We start from the raw sequence: 13,568 nt of genomic DNA, 5'->3' as shown, positions 1-13,568 counted from the left end.
TTACATTATCCCCAAATTACATTTTTACTGTTAACCTGGATTCATTGTGGTTCTGAATTGAATGTAATTGGATTATGTTTGAAGAGAAGTTTTACTGATAACTTTGTAACTGTCTAAATTACTCCTGATGTTTTTTTTTCCTTTTCTGATTAAATGCTCACTGTTTAAATGCTTACTGACAAACCACAATGTTTTCATTTATTTAATTAGAAAAACCCATTCATTAAGAAGAAATTTTATTCGAATGGTTTATTGCAAGGGAGAGGATTTATTATTGTAGTAAGAGAAAGGGAATATTGCAACAGGGCAACTGGCCATAGGGAGGGGACATATGTACACCTATGGCTGATTCATGTTGATATTTGACAGAAAACAACAAAATTCTGGAAAGCAGTTCTCCTTCAATTAAAAAATAAAGATCTGTAAGCATCTTCTTTACTTTTAAATGATATCAGAAAAAAAAATGATATCAGTAGTTAGAAAAAGCCTAGTTTTAGTATAACTTCTAAAAAGTGAACTGTGATTTTGTTGCACCTCTTCTCATTGGTAATGATTTGGACCAATTTGCCTCTAGGCTAAACAGCAGTTGAATCTACGTACGCATATGGCTGATGAAAATAAGAACGAATATGCTGCACAATTACAAAACTTTAATGGAGAACAGCACAAACATTTCTACGTAGTGATTCCTCAGATTTACAAGGTAAAATTTAGAGATATGAAATTAACCTTATTTTAGATCTGAGAAACCTAGTCTTGAAATGTAAAACTTTAAAATGCCAGGCATCAGTCAGAATGTTTCTAGATTCACTAGTCATAAAAATTGGTAATAAGAAATTTATGATTGATTATAGATGTGAAAAGTAATTTTTTTTTTACTTTGAAATCACAAATTTTTTTTACTTTGAAATCACAAATTTTACACAGATTTCATAGTAGTATATTAAATAATTCACTAAAACAGTGACATTTTCTAGATAAATTTTCATGCTACATTAAGTATTGTGAGATGGGAGACTTCATTGGAATTTTGTATTATAGTCTGCTTATCTAGTATTTGGATGTAGCCTTTGACACTATTAACAGGATCATTGGCGTTAGTCCAGATGGCAGAAATAAATCTTAAGAAATGCATTTGCTACCCAGGTTTTTGCCTGCTTGTCTTCCTAGCTGTTAGATCATAAATGTAATTCAGGGTTATAAACCCCATCCATCATCATTTAGCAGTTGCCAGACAGTCCTCAGGTAAAGACCCTGGAATTTACATGAAGGTGAAATTATGTTACTGCCTATTCTAGAAAGAAGAGAAATTAGAAAAAAGGGATTTAGTGAAACAGTGTTGAAAGAAGTGGTACCTGGGAGAGCTGAGCTTATGTGAAAAGTGTACACTTTTCAGTCCAGCATGTACACCCGTGGCTAATTCATGGCAGTGTATGGCAGAAACCACCACAATATTGTAAAGTAATTAGCCTCTAATTAAAATAAATAAATAAATATTTTTAAAAAGTGTCAGTCCAAATACACCCCCCGCATGCCCCCGCCCCCAGCCAGGCTATTAATAGAACTACAAAGGAAGCATAGTGAGAGGTAGTGGACTAGAGAAAGTATCAGATATTGGTGGTTTAATCCAGAGCATCTAGTCAGCCAGTCCTCACTCTGTAAACTTAATAGCTAAGCCTTCATATTCCGGGGAGACCTTAATTTGTAGATTCACTGCTTTGTTGTGTTTGGGGGCTTGCTCTTTTTGTCTGGACCTTGCTATAGATCAGTCTTGCCACTTTGTGATACTGGGTTCAATCCTTCTGTGAAAATGCTGGTCTCAAAATAAATTCCCAGGCTTTGGGAAGTAATTAAAGAGGAAAAAATTGTATGAAGGCTATAGGAGTTAGGGGACTTAAGCAGTGTAATTGCTTCCTAAAAAGAAGAAAGGTCATTGTTGTTGACAAATAAGAAGTGTCAAAAATTGCCTTTAAGTTATTTGGCTTCATGTGCCCTGGCATAATTCTTGATAGCAGATGCCAGTGAATTTTTTGAATTGTAGGGATCTCATACATGTACCACTTTGACCTTTTAGCTTCTTGTTTTTCCTCTTGTGTCCCCAACCTTTTGACAGTCACTTTGAGCTGTAGACTGTAGTAGGTTTGGGTGCCTGTTAGTATGTGGTTGACTGTGGATTCTTAGTCCAGCCAGATCTTAGCAAGTGTTCTGAACTAACTTAAGGGTTTAGAAGTCTCACACTTGTATATGTTATATGCCAGCTGCTTGAAAAAGAAAAAAATCAAAATTTCTGTTTTCAAATGAAACTTTACTGAAGAAAAAGCAGAGGTTGTATGAAGTAGGGAGCTGGTAAGCTGTAGAGAGTCCCTTATAAGGCTTGAAAACCGGTGTCACCTGGTTTTTAGCATATACTAAGCCTTGAATTTTTATTCTTTTGCTATTTCACAGGCCTCAAGTTTTAAGTGCTTTCACTCTATAGCACTTGTTAAAAGGTACTTACAACAGTGTAACTGTTAGGGGATATCTTTGTGGGATTTTTGTTGCTGTTTTTGTTTTGGAAGAGAGTTTCTTCAGAATGAAAAGAAAAGTCAATTTTCTTTTTTTAAAAATTCCTAATTATTAGCAACTGCAAGAAATGGATGAACGAAGGACTGTTAAACTTAGTGAGTGTTACAGAGGATTTGCAGACTCAGAACGGAAAGTTATTCCTATCATTTCAAAGTGTTTGGAAGGAATGATTCTTGCAGCAAAATCAGTTGACGAAAGAAGAGTAAGTGTTTTATAGTTTGAATAATGTATTTGATTTAAAATTAATGAAATGGATTGGGAGGGGGGAAGTAAGTGATGGATTATTGATTTTAAGTTATATTCTGTAGAAGTAAGTCTGGCTATACATTAGACTCTTTCAGGCTGTAAGGATCACTTGAAACACTAAAGTTCTAATCACTTAAAAGAGTTCTAATGCTTCTCTTTCTTTTCCCCACTAATTTTTCAGTTCTATTCCAAGAGTATAACTAACCTGTAAACTGTATGTTGCAAACTGTATTATACTATTATTATTTAAACTATTATTCTAGTGAAAGTGTAAAGAAGGAAATGGTCAGATCTAGAGTTAAAAGAGTTGCTTGTTGCCAGAAGAGTTGGCATTTGAGTTGCATTCTGAACCATGAGTAGTGTATGAATGATGGCCCATGAGGAAAGGAAGGGGAGCACTGTGAGTAGAAGTAACTGCCCTCGAGAAGCCCTTCTCATGGAGGGTGCAGTCATCAGGGTGTACACACTGAGCCTCAGCCAGCATCCTTGTTTTAGAATCATGTCAACCTGTGACCCTCAATCCATTTCATTACCCATTTCTTTTTATCACTCTTTTTTTTAAAAAAAAAATTGGAGTATGGTTGATTTACATTGTTGTGCCAGTCTCTGCTGTACAGCAAAATGACTCAGTTATGTACATGTATACATTCCTTTTTATATTCTTGTCCATTTTACTTTATCACAGGGTATAGAGTATAGTTCCCTGTGCTCTACGTCTACAGTAGGACCTTGTTTATCCATTCTAGATATAATAGTTTGCATCTACTACAAACTCCCAGACCATCCCTCTCTTTTCCCTTTCTTCTGTTCATTACCTATTTCTTTAATCTGGTTTAGGTTAAAAGAAATTGACTTTCTTTGTATTGTCTTTCTGGCAAAAAGTCTTAAGATATTTTAATTCTTCTTATCTGTTTCTAAAGATAATTTGAAGTTATTATTCCATCAAAAGAAAAAAGAATCCCTGTTCTTCTTGAAGAAATAAATTTAATTATCTTATTATATCTTGAGTAAGGTCTAGAAAAGGTCTCGTACCCGGTTATTTTTCAGTAAATATTGATTTAATGACTCAGAAACTGAGGATGTGAGAAAAGAGAAAGAGAAGGGAACCAATGTTTGGGGAGTGCAAAATAGGTACTACATATTTTAGTCTTCACAGCAGGTTGGTTTTGTATGAGTGAGGATCTTTCCTGTAACAGAATTCTGACTTTAAAAAAGAAAAGATTTGGGGGTTCTTTAATTGGTAATTCAGAGTTACATCTTGGTGTGATGGATCCAAGATTAGAAATATAGTTAGGTCCCTCCTCCTCTCAACCTGTTCTTACCCTTTAGCAAATGATTGGTGTGGGTGGCATTAGTGACAAAAAAAAAAAAGTAAGGTATAACTTAAGGATGACTTTTGACTTCAGTGATAGGCAAAGTGCACTATCAGCAGAAATAAGGAATAAAATAGGAGAGGTTGGTTGGAGTGCGGGAGGAGTTTGTAAAGAATTCTGATTGAAACTAATGAGTTTAAAGTGTCAGTAAAACATTCACGTAGAGGTATATATATGTCCAAAACTAGCATGTAATACTTACATGAGCTTTACAGTTTTGGGTAAATGGTGCTAAGGTTTACAATTTCAGAGTTACTTTTTGCCCTCTACTGTTTGTGAGATCTTCATTGCTCTGTTAATATTTTCAAGTATGTCTTTAATACATTTTATTTATCCTTTCCCCTGTTGGGTAAATGGAAGGCTTTCTGCTTGTCTCCTACCCTCTTTTACAGTTAGATACCCTTTCCTCTATTCTATAAAACAGAAAAACTTTTTCCTTTAAAACTTGGAATTTGTACTTGAGAGTAACCTCTTCCTATATCCTTTTTTGTCAGTTAGATGTTAAATATCAGCTAACTACTCAAGGTGAAATTCAGTGGGTTAAAGCTATGGAGTGAAAACATCCATGACTATTACAAATTAATAAAGTGGTCATTTGTTTGTGAATTATTTTTTTATAGGAATTAAAATATTTAGGGGTTATTTCATATTTATAGGAAGTAATTATTCATTTTGAACCTTTAATAAGTATTGTAGAATTATTTCTTTAAAGTTTTATTTGTTGTTTTCTGACACAGATTGAAGATTTTGAAAGCTAATATGGTACTATTCTTATGTGTAGGACTCTCAGATGGTAGTGGACTCCTTTAAGTCCGGATTTGAACCTCCCGGAGACTTTCCATTTGAAGATTATAGTCAGCATATTTATAGAACCATTTCTGATGGGACTATCAGTGCATCCAAACAGGAAAGTGGAAAGGTGGATGCCAAAACCACAGTAGGAAAGGCCAAGGGCAAGTTGTGGCTCTTTGGAAAGAAGCCAAAGGTAAAAGTCATTAAAAATTTTCTGTGCTGATGATTTTGTTCTAGTTTGTCATTTAAAATAATGTAGGTATTGGATGGATAATGGTTTACTACTAATAGACAATAAATATTTTTATTTGAATGATTCAATTAACTTTTCACTTAGTAGAAACATAGAATTTTGTACCTTAATAATAATTATTTCTGAATTTAACATTTAATAATAAGTAAAAATATTAAATAAGTTAGTATCTCTTAAATGATATACTTTTGAAATTTCATTTGTATGTAGTTTCAGTTCAAATTTTTTAGGAGTCATGATGTGACTGTGAGATCACTGAAATTGCAGTTCTCAATTGGAATGATATATCACAGCAAAAATAAATGTCAAATTAGGTCTTACAGATCATACTAACAGTTATTTTTATCATCCATGTGAATATTTTTATCATCCATGTGAATATTTAATGGGAAGGGGCTCAATGCGTGTAATTATTTGAAGTTTTTAAAAATCTCTAGTTTATTAAGAGAGTCTCTCTCTTAACTTCTTCTCTAAACCCATCTTTTGATGTGCTGTTTATTTTAGATAAATTTAGCTCAGCCAGTGAGCAAATGGAATAAATGAGTATTTAATCTTCTTATCAATTTAATGGCTATAAAGTGTCCTATCAGTAGGAGAATAGATAATCTGATGTTCTGTATTTGTTAAAGTATACTTGATTATTTTAATTCATTTTTCTGCTCTTGACATATGAATTTAGATAACATTTAACTCATTATAATATACCTATAAATATTTTTAAAAGCACAGTTATAATTAACTCAAGCTTTATTTATGCTTTTCATAACATTGTTCCATCGAGAAGTTGAGAGGTGAGACTTTTTTAAGTCAGATCGGAGTAGCTAGGAAAACTTAGATACACAGGGAATACTGAAAATTTTTTTTAAAAAAGAGGTGTTTTTTAAAAAACCAGGGATGAAATAGAAACAGAGAGGAAAGCCACAAATGTAATGAATCTTTTTTGCTTGTTTATGATAATAGTTACAGTTTTAATACTTTATTTTAATAGACATTGCCTGTTTAGATAACTGTTAACTATAGCTTCTGCCGTTATCTCTGACAAGTATAGGTTAAGTGTGACTAACTAGGTGATTTTAATAATCTAGATATCAGAAGATATTTTTTTATCTAGGTCATATTGCTCTCTCTAACCTTATAATTTGTATACTCTATATTTTCGGTCTGTTAGCTTGTAAAACAGTGATCAAATGAAATGGTACATTTTTAAAAGTACATTTGACTTTAAAATGACAGTTTTGGCAAAACTGTGTTAAGTTTCTTATATTATTTTTACAGAAAACTATCTGAGATATATTTTGTAAAAAGTATGTTGCCAAAAATAGAATTTTCATTTAGGAAAAAAAGCTATGCACATTTGGCTTATTGATTCCTTTCTTTATTTCCATATTAGCCACAATCCCCACCCTTAACCCCTACTAGTTTATTCACATCCAGTACTCCTAATGGGTCCCAGTTTCTCACATTCTCCATTGAGCCCGTGCATTATTGTATGAATGAAATAAAAACAGGGAAGCCCAGAATTCCTTCTTTCAGAAGTCTCAAAAGAGGGGTAAGTTTAATAATGGGTTAAAATGCATGATGGCCTATTGTGTGTGTAGTGTGGCTTTTAATACTCTCCACCCTCATTATAAGGCTCTCTCCTGTAAATATATAGTTTAAAACACCACAGAATTAAGTATAGCTGCCCTCAAGTTAAAAACAACTCCTCTTTATAACATTTGAAATGCTCAACCATAAAAGAATGGTATTATAAAGAGGGTGCTGGGTACAATCATATTAGCTATTTTTCTTTTTTTTTTGTTTATGTGAAGTCATATGTCCACCATTGTCTTGTAATGTATTTACATTTTTAAGACTTTCAGTAATTTGTCACTGAAATTATTCATGTAATAATCTGTCACTAATGATGACTTCTGTGAATTTTATAAAGTATTATTCTGTTGGCAAAAAAAATAAAGTTCTATTTTAATTTTAATTGCCCTACTATCAGAAACATAAAACACAATTGCCAATAGTTAAAAAAATCAAAGACAGGCATGTTAAATAATCAAGATTGTAGATCAAATTAAAATAATATATTGCAAAGTATATTGTATAAGTTATAAAGCCTATAAAAATACTAGATTTTATTGAGTAATGGATGGATACATGGAATTTGTTTTCTTAAACTAAAAAAAAAAGTATTTTTCACCAAATTTTTCATTTTTTTCCCCCATAAGCTAGCCTTTTTTATTTGCTTATAACTAAAGATTCCCTTGGAGAAGGAAATGGCAACCCACTCCAGTATTCTTGCCTAGAAAATCCCATGGATGGAGGAGCCTAGTGGAATACAGTCCATGGAGTTGGGAAGAGTCAGACATGACTGAAAGACTAACACAAAGATACTCTGCAAATGAAAAATTTTAGGATAGTGAAAAACAAATACTAAACTGTTTCTTAGCAACAACTGTTAAATACTACTGATAAATTAGTGTTAATTCATTATGTTAGACTAATTTCTGTTGTTTAAGATCTGATTTGAAGGGCATGGTTGTAATATTCATAGCTCGTAATTTAGATACATTTAGGAGATTTGGGGCTTCCCTTGTAGCTCAGTTGGTAAAGAATCTGCCTGCAGTGCAGGAGACCCGGCTTCGATCCCTGGGTTGGGAAGATCCCCTGGAGAAGGAAATGGCAACCCAATCCAGTATCCTTGCCTGGAAAATCTCATGGACAGAGGGGCCTGGAGGGCTGCAGTCCATGGGGTCACAAAGAGTCGGGCATGACTGAGCAACTAACACAGGAGATTTGTATGAGCATTTGTTTAGACATATAAAAATCTTGGGTGTAATAACCCACAGATGAGAACTCAAGAGTTTGTTAGTGTCATAAGAAGTCTAGTTGTTAACAGCATTGCACTCACTCTTGGACTGACTCTTTCAGTCCCTCTTCTCCTTTCCCTCTCCCTGCTGCTACTCCCTTCCTCCCCTTTCTTTTTCCTTCTCTGCCTAGCTTGTATGCTTCTCACTCTTCCGTAGCCCTTTCTATCTTTAAATTGCTTTAGTTGGGTTTCTCTTTTGGTCACATGCAGAACAAGATACATATCTCATAGGGCAATATTATATTATTATTTGCTTTTCTATTAAAACAGTATGACAAGCTAATTGGTGTTAACAAGGCAACAGAAATGTCCCGGTGTATTACATTCTTTTTGGGACTTCCTTTTTTTCCTGTAATGACCTGAACTTCTTTGCATTACCTTTCCTAACTCTGTATGTGAATGTTATTATAGGTTAATTCATGACATTCTGAAAAGTCCCTGTAAATGAGTCTGTGTTACGCTTATAGGCACTACAGGTGCCTGTAATCAGTTTTAAAAGCTCTTTTCACTTGTTTAAAAGACTTTAAGAAGTCATACTTGGGATTTTTGTTGCCTGAATTATGAGAGTAGAATTAATTCCCATCTTTCTTCTTTGTGATGACTTAGACTTCACTAAATATTATGCTCTTGCAGAAATCAATGGTAATCAAAAATTGCAGTTACTACTTGTAATTTCTACGAGCCATATTTTTGGAATCTCTCAGGTATCCTGCATATTGAGTCTACCAGGGCTAGTTACAGTACCCTGCACAGCATAGTCTTAGGGATATGAAGTACATACAATTCTGTGAAAAAAAGTTTAGTTATTTAGAACTGTGAGCCGTGGAGAAAGAAGCTTAAATAAGTGACATCTTTATTGTTACTGAATAAATTCACAGGTAGAATTTTATAACTGTCGAACTTAAAAGTGTCTGTGTGGTCATTATTTATTATATTTCCACATATTGCTTCAGCTTTAAATACTAGGACATTTGTTGGGGTAGGGAGGCTAATTCCAGTAGGCCAAAATGGTTGCACTTATTATTAGTTATCATGCCAAAGAAAAAAGCAGTATGCAAGATAGACAATATGATAGACAAACCAGCTGGAGACTGGGATAGAGCAAGAAGTAAAGTTCATTACCCTGGCATTGAGAAGTTTCTTTCTGCTTTGATTGATATTTGGTAGTTTAATTGACACTATTTCAAAATTATGTTCTCTTTCCACTTAAGAATTTTCTCAATATAGAAAAGGAAGATATGCTTTAACAAACCATTTATGTGTTTTTACGTGAATTTACATGTGAGTCCATAAAACTGAAAAAGTCTTATGGTTTATTAAAGCTGATGAGTTGTACCATTCAAATCAGAAACTCTTGTTTTGAGCTATATTTGTTTCATCATTTTTCTTAAATATCTGCTTTTGGATTTTATAAAAATTTATAATTTCTTTCATTCTTAAGAAAACCTGCAGTTTCCATTATCTTTAAGGACATGAGATATGTTATATTGGACCAGTGTTTTTTAGTTTGATGATGGTACTGGTAGACTTTTTCTGAGGGATGAGGGTCTATAATTTCCTTCTGTAACATCAAGATCTAACCTTAAATAGATATTTAGTGCACACTCAAAAGCTATTTAATACAGAAGTGAATAATTTTTATTCTGACTACTTCATTGGTACTTACTGGGTGCTCCTTTTTTTTTAGTATATTTATCTAGCAGTAGTGAGTCCATCTAGCAAGTCCATGTTTACTCTCTAAATTATTCATGATCTTATAGGCTTATAGAGTCATTTTTGTAAGCATTTATTATCTAGAATACTGTTCTCAGGATTTTCCTACCTTAAAGTTAAATACACATAATAATTTGAATTGCCTAACTGATTGCCTTTTTAGCTCCCTTATGTATTTATTAAGATATAGGAGGTATGTGAAATTTTCAGTATAGTATTTCTCTATTGAACATGAATTGCTTTAAAAAAGACAAAATATATTTCTAATATTTACGAAGAACTTGAGTTTTTATATCCCCAAATCTAATGAACTGTGATTTTATTGTCTAATTAATAGTAAAACTAAGTTAGCTAAAAACTGAAACATTTAATATTTTAGTTTTAACTGTATTACTCTTTTCTCTAAATTGTATTAATAAAGAAACTGGAAAAATAAGCTGCTTGAGATTATCATAAAAGAAATTCAAATAATTTACCTATTTTGTTTCTTATTGATATGATTTTGTTTTAATAATATTTATAGAAGACCATAAATATCGTATAAAAATTTAAAACTCTAATCTTCTTAACAGGAATTTTGTCATGGCAAAATAAGTTGTGGTTTTTGTTCCCTGAAACTACTGACAGTCTAAAGAATGTTAAGCTTAATTTGGAAAGATAATGGATAGCATATGTCATCTTTTCTTATCATTGTAACCATTAATATATATGGCCAGTTCATCAGCGATAAGGGGTAGATATTTTTCTCAGCTATTTATTAAAATCTGTATTTTTATGTGAAATTCTACCTGATGTCCTCCATATTCTCTAAAACACCTTGGCTTAGTAAACAGGGAAAAACAGAAATTTTAGAAACCGCTAAACAAATGCAATGAATGTGAAGATAAAGTTTGTAAGTTCTCCTGGGTATTATGAGTCACAGTGTGTGTGAGTATGTGGGTGTGCACACACACGTATGCATGTGTACATGTGTGTTTAGTTGGGATGCTTGACAGATGCAATGCCGGTTGCAGAACCCTGGGAGCCCACAGAACATGGATGATACATACATAAGCATTATATGTATATATTTACATATTCATAATATGAGAGGACTCTGCTCTGTCAGATTTTCAGAAAGAATAAATTTTAACCATTTCTCTAAAAATCTAAGGTATATTTTTAGTGTTGCTTTTTGAGTGTATGGATTTCAGAATGAAAACTGAAAAAGAGAAGCTATATCTTCAAAGCAAAATTCAACCCATGTATTGTATCTGTTAGCAAATATGTATGGGAAACATGAATCTAGGTGGCTCATTATTATTTTGATAATAGTGTGTTTTTTTAATGTGTCTGTACATTAAAAATAGCATCTTAAAATTAAAGTAGATACGTTACCCTTACCTGCCCTGACATATTCAAGTTCAAAACAATATTTTGAATTATAAAAATTCAGATAATGATGTTTAATGCATTGGGAAGAGTATTCCATTCTTTAATACTACATATAATATTTCTTTAAAATGGCTAATATTAGATCTTTATGTTCAACTTTTTGAGCATTAGGATTTTGAGAATGAAGAGCTGTATATGTGACATCCACTTATGTAAAAGTTCTCTTTTAAATAAGAAAATATATGATTGCTGATAAAATCATTACTATTTACTTTTGAGTTTTAGTTGCACTTAGAAAATATCTGCCCATTATCATCAGTGTATATATATATATTTTTTTTGCAAGTAATTTACTTTCCCCAAAATGTGGTTACAGTTGTTTTTCTGGCATAATTGTTTGGATTGTGAAGTGTACATGATTTATTTTAATATCATAAAAAAAACAGTATAAGTTATTGCATCTTCTGTATTACGGTTTCATGTGAATAATATACCATTTCTTTCTGTTTTCCATTGAACTATTCAGTGGTCGGTGAAGATGGTAAGCCTTATGTGCTGATCTGTATACTGTGCCAGTATTAAATAATCACAAAACATTGTTTTGTTTAATTTAAAGCAAAGTGGTAAGGTACATCCCCACATGTTACCTTGTGTGTCTTTTCTTTCTATAATCCATAGTCCAACACACGCCAGTACCTCTGATGTCATAAAATTTAATAATAATGTGGTTAACTGTAACTCATTAAGCTCTTAAATGTTATTGGGTGGAGTCTTTTCATGTTACAGAGAATAAAATTAAACATCATTTTAAAAGTTACGTGGTAGAACAAAAGTTTAGTTTTTACAAAAGGAAAATCAAAAATGATTTTTCTTAACTCTGTAAAAAGAAAGATCATGTAAGTTTGATATGTAGTTTATCACAGAAATCATTAGATTTTCCAGAAAGTAAGAAAGAAAGATTTCCTGCTAGTTTCATTAGTCAGTGCTTTCTTTTGTCTACTACTTGAATGGGGATAAAAGTACAGATAACCTAAATATCGTGTGTGTGTGTGCGTGTATGCGTGCATGTGTAGTATTCCTTTATACATATGTTTCAAACAAATTAATGAAATTGCATTGTGAAGACCTAAGATAAAAATTATTGGGTGTTTACATAGTTTCTCATTTTTGGAAAACAAACCAGTCTTTTTCAGACTCTTGCAGTTTGACCTTTTATGAATTACCATGTAGTAGAAGAGGTTTTTTAATGTCTCAGAGTCTTCTTTACAGCCATAGGAAATAGAGTGAGTTTAGTTCTCATATTCTATAAAGAAATATGTTATAATGTCAAAATGGGATATTAGAGATTCAAGTCCCTACCTATTGTTAATAAATTTGAGAACAGTTTCATTACAGATAGTGAAAAGAAATCTGGAAGATTGACTTCTGAAGTAATTGTGAATTTATTACAATACTGCCAGCAAAACCATATTGAAATACAATTTTTCATTTCATTATATTTTTATCTTTGGCACAATATAATAGTTTTCAAACTATTGTACCTCAAATTAGATTAAATTTGACAACTTACATTTGTAGTTGACCCCTAAATTTAAAGGTACTTTGTAGGAAAATTTGCCATTTGTTTATTTACATCAGATGTTTTTGTGATTGACAGATTTTTATTTCTGGGGACTGGTAGATTAAAAAGCAGAAGTCACTTGGGAAAGATGTCCTTTTTTTTCAAGGCAGGCTTATTGAATATCTGTAATGTTCAGGTCATTTGCAGAAAATTTTGTTATGAATTAAACGTTATATTTGATCATGTACTAAGCGAGTTTTATTTTTTAAAAGTAAGAGAAACACAGATGATGAAATAAAGCATATGTTATAGGCATAAATGGCTCAAAGAGCAAAGATGCATTTTTTGTGGGAGCTTATTCCAGCAATACTTAAAAAATTGAACTTATATGTTCTTAAAATTCCCATTTTTAAAATAAAAATGAAGAATAATAGTTGTCATCAATTTTTGAGTATGTAAAATCTTACATAAAGATGGGCTCATATTAAACAAAATCATTACTTGCTAACATTGGATATAGTTGTGTCATCTCTAAGAAGATAACTATGGTAACAATGACATGATTAACATTTAAGAGGAGAAAGACATCATTTGAATCAGAAGTTACATCTAAGTATTAGAATGTTTTCTTAAATGATATAGTTTTCTTGAATATAAAAACATTAAAAATTTTCAGACATTGAGGATCCTTCCTAAATAAGGATTTTGTCTTTGGATTTTATCTCTATTTCAAGAACTGAGGTATGGTTGTACAGAAGGATAATTGAAAATAAGTCCCTTATTGGAATATAATTTTGACTTAAATTTCACACAGTGGATAGTTCTACCTTT

At 32.1% G+C, this 13,568-nt stretch overlaps 1 protein-coding gene across 1 annotated transcript in view; it reads left to right on the top strand.

Annotated features, from left to right (window-relative positions):
- FNBP1L (formin binding protein 1 like) overlaps positions 1-13,568 on the top strand; it is a 92,024-nt gene that overhangs the window by 66,188 nt on the left and 12,268 nt on the right. The window contains exons 7-11 of the mRNA XM_052638042.1: positions 575-703; positions 2,621-2,767; positions 4,966-5,169; positions 6,620-6,778; positions 11,703-11,717. Of these exons, the coding sequence (XP_052494002.1) occupies positions 575-703; positions 2,621-2,767; positions 4,966-5,169; positions 6,620-6,778; positions 11,703-11,717 (654 nt within the window). The remainder of the gene's footprint in view (positions 1-574; positions 704-2,620; positions 2,768-4,965; positions 5,170-6,619; positions 6,779-11,702; positions 11,718-13,568) is intronic.

The sequence above is a fragment of the Budorcas taxicolor genome, chromosome 3 (genome assembly GCF_023091745.1).
Source record: "Budorcas taxicolor isolate Tak-1 chromosome 3, Takin1.1, whole genome shotgun sequence".
NCBI lineage: Eukaryota > Metazoa > Chordata > Mammalia > Artiodactyla > Bovidae > Budorcas > Budorcas taxicolor.
This window is presented reverse-complemented; position numbering and strand designations above follow the sequence as displayed.